This window comes from Pyrus communis, chromosome 15 (genome assembly GCF_963583255.1).
Source record: "Pyrus communis chromosome 15, drPyrComm1.1, whole genome shotgun sequence".
NCBI classification, from domain to species: Eukaryota; Viridiplantae; Streptophyta; class Magnoliopsida; order Rosales; family Rosaceae; genus Pyrus; species Pyrus communis.
Genome location: NC_084817.1, coordinates 21,605,325 through 21,614,468, shown reverse-complemented (window position 1 = coordinate 21,614,468; position 9,144 = coordinate 21,605,325). Strand labels below are relative to the sequence as shown.

At 36.5% G+C, this 9,144-nt stretch overlaps 1 protein-coding gene across 1 annotated transcript; it reads right to left on the bottom strand.

Annotated features, from left to right (window-relative positions):
- Window positions 1-4,190: 4,190 nt before the first annotated feature.
- On the bottom strand, window positions 4,191-4,938 carry LOC137716834 (ethylene-responsive transcription factor ERF019-like). The gene has a single exon (XM_068456203.1). The coding sequence runs from the start codon at window positions 4,922-4,924 to the stop codon at window positions 4,379-4,381; it is 546 nt and encodes a 181-aa protein (XP_068312304.1). The 5' UTR covers window positions 4,925-4,938; the 3' UTR covers window positions 4,191-4,378.
- Between the last annotated feature and the right edge of the window lie 4,206 nt (window positions 4,939-9,144).

Genomic DNA, 9,144 nt, shown 5'->3' with positions numbered 1-9,144 from the left:
TCTGGACATTATCCGTCTTTTTTGAAACCCTTTTTGGAACCCTTTTTTTTGAACTACTAGTTTACAATTATGACAGAGTTTGGTCCTACAAGTAAACAGATCGCATCGTAACTATTTAACATTCAAAGTTCAGACTTGACGAGGTAAACCTACTTTTATCAATTTTAGCATTCTTAATTTTTATTTTCTCTGAATGTCGTGCAGATTACCGTGGATGTTGATGGGGATCCACGAGCTGCCTATTTCAGACAAGCAAAAACGGCTTATATATAAGGGTGGCTCTCTTGAAACTCCTACTTGTATGGTGGTGACTGATGCCGTTTTGTTTTCAATTTTTAAGTTTTGGTTCGGCTCAGAAGAAAAACTCTTCAAAATTTGGCACTTGCTTTCTTCCTTGATTATTTCGAAAAAGATTTTGTGACAAAGTCTGGCGAAGTTCAAACTCAAAAAATAAGCGGGTAAGTTGGTTTCATTTGACTAATTCTTTGAAATTTCAATTTTGGTTTCCCTTGGGTCATGATTGTAAGTATGTAAGAACAGATTCCATGAGTGTAAAACGTCTTCAGCTGAATTACCCCTTTCGTGTACATACATAAAATGCATGGAGATGATTGTAAACCAAACCGTATAAGACCAACATAAAATGGAACACAGTGCAAACAAGTACTTCTAAGCTTAAAGGGAATCAGCAGATCCTCCGAAATTGGCAACGGGATGTTGAAGGAAATCAACAGATCGAGAAACAATCTTGAAGCTAAGTTGCGGCCAAACATTGATCCAAACATGCGCTTCTTCTTATCAAGTATGAAATTTGTTTCAGAATTTTCATTTTTGAGTGATGATTAGTTCATCTGGGCATCTTTACTATCTTATGAATGATGCTTAAGTTATTTCTAAAGAAAAAAATTTGTAGTTTTAACCCAAAAAGAGGAAAGAAACAATTATTTTCACTTTGTGGAGAGAAACTCGGTTGAAACTAATATATTGTTTCAATGGCACCACCGATAGTATAAATGATTTCCATGTTAGTATATCGCCTTTTCGTTAATATTTGTCACTTGGTGTCACTGGTTGCACAAAGAATCACACTATTTTCTGGGGTTTCTGTTGGATTTCAAATATATGCTCAATTTGCAGCACTAAAATGTGGTTTAGAAATTCACCATAAAATTTATTGAAGTGTTAATTGGGTTCTAAATCATCAATAGGACACTTGCCTCTTTCCATAGAGGATCGTTGAATTCAACAAAGTATCTGAAACATGACTTGTTCATTATTTGTCTGGTGGTACTACATTTTGAGACAAAGGGGAGTAGTATTAGTAGAAGTCTTAAGATCGGCAAGTGGCAACATTATTTCCATGGGTGAGCACGACACTGTAGTGTCTGCCGCTAGTTCTGTGGGCAGCGATGCTGCTTCTGTTGGCTGGGCTGGCAGTGCAGCCACTGCGAGCTCGGCTAATAGTGGCAATGGAAGATCAGTGGTAGCAGCAGCCATGGTCCAAACCTACTCGTCATGCAGTGTCTCCCTTTGAAGAGGAAGGTTGGAAGATGTCGAAGAGTAATACATCTCAGACTCGGGAAAAGTAACATCCATTGTAGTATACATCTGACATGAATGAGGGTGGTAGCAACGATACCCTTTCTGATGTAATCCATACCCCATGAAAACACACCGGAGAACACATGGGTCAAGTTTTGTCCGTTGATTTTTATGTAGATGAACAAAGGCAACACATCCAAAAACTCGCGATGGGAGCACCAAAACGGACGGTAGAGGCACGAATGTAGAAAAAACTTGCAAAGGTGTAAGAAAATTCAATACTTTGGATGACATACGATTGATAAGGTAAGTAGCAGTCTGAAGAGCAACATCCCAAGAGGAGCGGGGAACATCTGCCCCAATCAATAGTGATCGAGCTGTTTCTAATAGATGGCGATTTTTGCGCTCAGCCACCCCATTCTGTTGAGGAGTCTGAGGACAAGTAGTCTTGTGGAGGATTCCGTGATTAGTTAAATAATGTGTAAAATCATTATTAACATATTCACCACCATTATCAGAACGCAAAATCCGGATTTTAGTATAAAATTGTGTCTGAACCATGGTGTGGAATGTCTTAAATGCCAGCAACACATCACTTTTATGCTTAAAAAGGTATAACCATGGCATCCGTGTGCAATCATCTATGAACGTTACAAACCACCTAATACCAGATGAAGTAGTAATCGGAGATGGTCCCCAAGCATCCAAATGAACAAGACTAAAAGGAATATCACTTTTATTAAAATTCAACGGATAAGAGACACAGTGACTCTTGGCAAGTACATAAGTGTCACATTTAAAACTTGAAATCGAACAACCAACAAATAAATCCAGAAACATATGTTGTAAATAACTTAAAGACGTATGACCCAAACGGTGATGCCATAACCATATCTGACGCCGTTTGTGATCAATGGCTTTTTGGACGAGATTGACTCGTCCTATACTGACATCGTCCACAAAATAGAGATCCCCCCTCTTAGTACCACGACCAATTATCTCCTTCGTGAGAATATCCTGAATAAGACAAAACTTCGGATACAATAGTACACAACAATTCAATTGCTCAGTAGCTTGGCCAGGAGACATTAATTTATGCTTTAGTGAAGGTACAAGTAGTGTATGCTGCAACGAGAAGGTAGGCGTGAGACGTACAATGCCAGCACCAGTTACCGATGAGGTAACACCATTTGCATTAGTAATATTTCGTCGAAGTGGAACAGTATCACAAGATAAATCAGTGGGGTCATAGGTCATATGATCTGTGGCACTAGAGTCAATAATCCAATCGGACTAAGTATCACAATTATTCATATTAAAAGCATAACCATAGTTACCTGAGGACTCCGGAGGCATGTCGGAAGAACTCAAAACAGGAGGATTCATGGTAGGGTCAGTTAGAGTAGTAGTGTTTAGGGTTGTAGTGTTTAGTATAGGGGTAGGATCGGTTAGGATGAAATTGTTTCCACCGTGGAATGGTGGTAGGTTCTTCATGGGAGGGCTGAGTTTGCTTGAGGGAACGGTCATACAAAAAGAAAAGTAACAGTTTAAATATCCTAACCCCACTCTAACTAACACCGAGACCTTTTGTGATAAAACCTCACACCTGACGAATTGTGCAGGTGGTAATTACCAAGTTGGAGACAATATCTGTGTCGTTGGAAATGGGCCGTATGGCTCGTCTTTCTGATATTTCTATAATTGATGGGGATCCACGAGCTGCCTATTTCAGACAAGCAAAGAACGGCCTATATATAAGGGTTGCTATCTTGAAACTCCTACTTGTATAGTGGCTGATGCCGTTTTGTTTTCAATTTTGAAGTTTCGGTTCGACTCAGAAGAAAAAATCTTCAAATTTTGGCACTTGATTTCTTCCTTGATTATTTTGGACAAGATTTTGTTACAAAGTCTGGCGGAGTTCAAACTCAAAAACAAGCGGGTAAGTTGGTTTCATTTGACTAATTCTTTGAAATTTCAATTTTAGTTTCCCTTGGGTCATGATTGTAAGTATGTAAGAACAGATTCCATGAGTGTAAAACGTCTTCAGCTGAATTACCCCTTTTGTGTACATAAATAAAATGCATGGAGATGATTGTAAATCAAATCGTATAAGACCAACATAAAATGGAACACAATGCAAACAAGTACTTCTAAGCTTGAAGGGAATCAGCAGATCCTTCGAAATTGGCAGCGGGATGTTGAAGGAAATCGGCAGATCGAGAAACAATCTTGAAGCTATGTTCCGGCCAAACATCGATCCAAACATGCGCTTCTTCTTATCAAGTATGGCATTTGTTTCAGAATTTTCATTTTTGAGTGACGATTAGTTCATCTGGGCATCTTTGTACTATCTTCTGAATGATGCTTAGTTCACATCTGTTTTACATAAAAGTTTACCAAACATTATAATACTGTTTTTTTTTTTTTTTTTCAAAAGCACTTTTACAAAAAAGTTTACCAAACACTCTGCTGCTTTATTTCACAGCTGTTTATTCTCACAGCACAACAAGAGCAGCTTTTTTTCAAAGCACAGCAATACCAAACCAGCCCTTAGTCTTACGATGAGTGTGATACAGTGCTACATATATATTCTACCAAATCTACCCACAAACACGTGCAAAGTTCTAGTTAATAACTTTATGCTCGCATTGCTAAAACTTCCATGGACCAAAATCATAGTTACAAGCGGTGATGGGTTGCTTTGATGGTTAAGATCTTTCTATGCCACCATACCGCGTCCCGAATTTAAATTTGTCTAGTAAACTAATAAAAATATCATTTGTAATAAAAAATAAAAAACCGTATAACTTTGACTGACGACACTTAATAATTAGATTTAGAGATCATAATCTTCAACGGAAATGCTAAAGCACCCCTGATGATCACCGCCATTGCCAAACCCATGTCCTCCTCCCCAGCTGCTCATAGAAGTAGAAGTAGGAGTAGGAGTCGAAGTCGAAGTCTCTCCAACATAACCATTTTCCCAAAACTCAGCCGTCTCAACCGCATTGCTTCCGGTTCCAGCTGGCTGCGGCGGCGGGGACTTGTTGGCAATCAGCTGAGCATCCACTGCCATGCCAGCATCCGAAGCTGCCTTCTGCACCGACCTGGGCGACATATCATCCCTCACACAAGACGGTAACATCAACGGGAAGTTAAGGCCTTCCAACGTGGAAGGTCGACGCAAGCAATAATACCCAACGTCTCGAGCCACCGCTGCCGCCTCTGCGGTGGAGAAGGTACCTAACCAAAGCCGGTCTCGGGTCCCCGGAACTCGGATTTCGGACACCCACTTGCCCCATTTTCGTTGGCGCACCCCCTTGAGTTTTCTGTTTGATGTGCTGCATGGAGTACTCCCGCTTTCGTCCGAACTGTAACTCATGATGATGATGATATATATGTGTAAAACTCTATATATATATATATATATATATATATATATATATATATATGTATAATATGAACTTTCTCTTCTGAGTTCTGACTTGTCTGCGTAAGTAGCTAGTAAGGAAGATGTGGGAAAACGTTCCGACTGAATCTGTGAATGAAAAAGGCAAATGGAAGTGTTTATATAGGTTGAACAACTACGAGAGTCAAGAGGTGCAATAATTAATTAGTTGGGTAGCAGTAGCATATCATGTGCGAGGGAGGGGAAGGTCAAAATATTCAAAGGTCAAAGTATAAGAGGGGTTTTCAACAATACCAGAAACTAGAAGCGGTATGGACGGTGAGAGACACCGAGGCAAGATACGGATATACGTCAACTGGATTCAGTGTAATGATAGGGATATATATTGAATGGATTCGTAATACATAATAATACATTGTTAGGTTTCCATATCATGAATAAAATTGAGATTTAATTATAAAATTAATATTAGAGAAAGTTAACTTAATTATTTTTTATGATGTTAGATTTATACTCTTAATACTTCCATCACGTATAATAAATTTTCAAATTTAATACGCGGATAACACAATTGAGTGATGTGAAATACGTATGATCATTGGACTTCACGTGATAATAACCTACTTGATATCATAAGTAATTTTAATTGTTTATAAATAATTAAACTATTTCTTAACGACTCGTAACTCTTCATTATTAGACTAAAACAGTAAAGATAAACACGTTTTATATCAATTGGGCTACTAAAGTCTAAAACAGAGTATATAGAAGGTATTTTATTTCCTACAGAAAAACACACGTGGTTAATTAAGGTGAGCATGAAAGCCAAGTTTTGAGAGAAATTTCATTATGTTCCAAACACGGGTAGTACACTATATGTTATTATATAAGTGGCGGAATGTTTTATTTTTAAGTTGTTAATTTTTTAATACAAATATCTCATCACTTGTATAGTGACCTACAGTGTACCATCCCGTATTCTGAGCACACTAAAAAATCTCGCATGGCTGAGATTTAGGATTAGAAATACATGTCGGGAATGAGTAATCGACTTTGGGGCAGTTTAATAAAAATACTACTTTCACTATATATTTATGTTATCTTTATAATAGAGATATGACTCTTCTTTAAGTATTGCTTAATGTGCTTTTTTCTACACATTATTTTGCTTGCAAAATTGATCAACAAATTTGATTTACCTAATGTTACTCCTATTAAAGAAATAATGCAAATAATCGTACAAACATGTGTTAAATATAGCATTACTTGTAGTTTAAGTACGAGAGGAAGTCATGTCAGAAATTATCTTGGAATCTTTGAGAATTTGGTTTGACGAGGGGTTGGCGTGCGAGGTTGGCATTCGATGCATATTACCTCAACCAGTTTATCACGGCGGTGTTTTAAATTTAACTAAAGGACCAAGTCCAAGCAAAATCCTTTGCCGGTTCAAAACATGAAAATATAAGGTTTGGTCGGTAAGTGGAATCCAAAAATTACCCAAATTGCACAATCTTGTTTGCATGTGCTAACCCATGAAACGCACAACGTTGAAATTCAAATATGTTTTGCTCGTAGCTGGTTTCCCTCTCCTACAAACGCACTCATTCCAAATTAGATCCCTCCAATGTTGTGCGATCCCCTTGACCAAATTGATGCTTCTCTACTATATATATCAATTTTATAAACCATGTTTTAAATCCACATGTTGTCCTTAAAAGGAAATTTTATTGAAGTTGTCACGTGCACATCATGTTATTTGCTTTTGGTTGCGTAATACTAGTAGGAAATATTTTTCAGTGTACTGAAAACACGATTCGATACACCAAAGGTGTGTAGTCAATTTGGATATCAGAGGATTTTAATAGACTTTTTTAAGTGACAGATTTCAAAAGGATTTTAATAGATTCTACAATTCCATATGAATTTTGACAGATTATTATGGATTTCTATTATAGATTTCTATGAATTTGTAATGATTTCTTTCATGAATTTGTTAGGATTTCTTTTTTTACTCTTACGACATAAATTCTTTTTTCAGTCCCTTTCTCATTTGAATTGTGATTTCTTTACGAAAAATAATTTTAACTAACCAAAACAAGTAGTGCTTCTTAAATCAAATGTCTCAAAATTAACCCTTTTTCCTCATCAATTGATTAGTTCATAATGTGTTGCAGTCTAAGTACAACTACCAAAATAAATAGGCTTTGTAAGATGCTTGCACCCTTACACAAACATGATTACACGAAAAAGAACAGAAAGCTTGAATTGGCAATAAGATTCTTAGTAGTAATTTCCAAGAGTTCAATTAACATGGTAAAAAATTAACACATTCTGATAGAACGCATAATCATTACAAGAACTGCTAGTAGCCATTAACACTTCCCATCAAAGCATTACAAGAAATACTATTCCATAGTCCAAAATAAAGGAAATGAAAAAAAATAAGAAAATATTGTACAATTCAAACATTCAAGTTTGCAACTAGGACGGTGAAGGATGAACATGAAAGGATATCAGGTTGGCAAATTTTATGTTTGGAAGAAAATAAAAAGTGAGACAGAAAGATCGAGTTGCAGAATGGAAAGAGAGAGAGCAAGAGGGTTGAAAAAAATTTCTAGGGGTGAAGGTTGGATTTTGTTATGCTTAAGCAATTTTGGCTGGGTCCATGACATCATGTCAAGAGGGAAAATGTTTGAACAGGTGGAGCTGATTCTCTCCATAAACGGACAAAAACGACCTTTTTAGTGTTTATGTCAACTATTTTTGGGCATTGATTGATACTGGTAAAGGTCTTGCTTTGGCCTTCGTTAACAAACCATGTGAAATTGAATCCTGCATTCATTGAAATACTTGGCATTTAATACAAAGAGTAGATTTTTGTGAATTTGAATTCTGCATTCATTGAAATACTTGGCATTTAATACAAAGAGTAGATTTTTGACTCAAAATTCCATGGAAGACTTCCGTGTGGCTTTTGGGGATTCAAAGAGTTAATGAGTTGGCCTAATCAACATAAAAATGAAATACTTGGCATTTAATACAAAGAGTAGATTTTTGACTCAAAATTCCATGGAAGACTTCCGTGTGGCTTTTGGGGATTCAAAGAGTTAATGAGTTGGCCTAATCAACATATTTTTTAGTATGTTCGGAGAAAATTTTATGACCGAAATTTCGTTGGAAATTATGATGAAATGACTTTTTGATATGTTGTCAATATATGATTAATTTTCAAAGAGTTAATGGGTTAGCCTAATCAACATATTTTCTAATATGTTTCGAGAAAATCTTATGCATCGAAATTTTCGATTGTTAAATTTTTATTTAACAATTTAATAACGAAGATTTACTCGCTGGAAATTCTGGTGAAATGACTTTTTAGTGTATTATCGATATATGATTAATTTTCAAATCTCAATTGCTGAAATAATCACTGGAAGTGAAATGACATTAGAAGGAGAAAAGAACAAACGTACCCCAGTTCTTCTTGCTACCTAGAATTCCATGCAGAAAAACAGCCGTTGGAGGCTCAGGTAACGACCTGTCCACAACCACAGCCGGACTCCATTTTACCTGCAAACTATGACTATTCAGATATGTGATTATGCAAAAACAATAAACATAAACTATGCGGCACCTCCTCATGATTTCTCATCTTCACTGACTAGCGCATTTGAGATTGCTCCTCAATTTAGTTTGTTAAATTTTAACATAGGTAGTGGGGCAGAACAAAAGTACGCAATTTTTATATAAATGGGTTAGAATCTGAACAACAATTGCATCAAGTTCTCAATCATAAACTCACTATGTGTCACCGTATCAGGAGATTAAGGAATACAAAGCCTTATGTGTGCTCCTTGAACAAGATCAAATGCCTGCCAAATAAAAACAAAACAAAAAAAATGTTATTAAGTAGCCTGAAATTTCATAACATAATCTACATTCCAAAGAAGACAAACATTTACAATTTGTTTTAAGTCACTGTGGAAAAGTAGTTTTATATGGGTTTTTTAGCCAAAATGGTATCTGAGATTTGCATAATTCCTTACTTTGGTCCCTGAGATTTCAAATCACTAGAAATGGTCCCTGAGATTGTCCACCATCCATCGTTTTGATCATTCCATTAAAAACTCCGTTAAGTGTTTCGGAGCTCTTGGCCGGAAGTTTGGGCAATTTTCAAAGTTTCGTAACTCAAT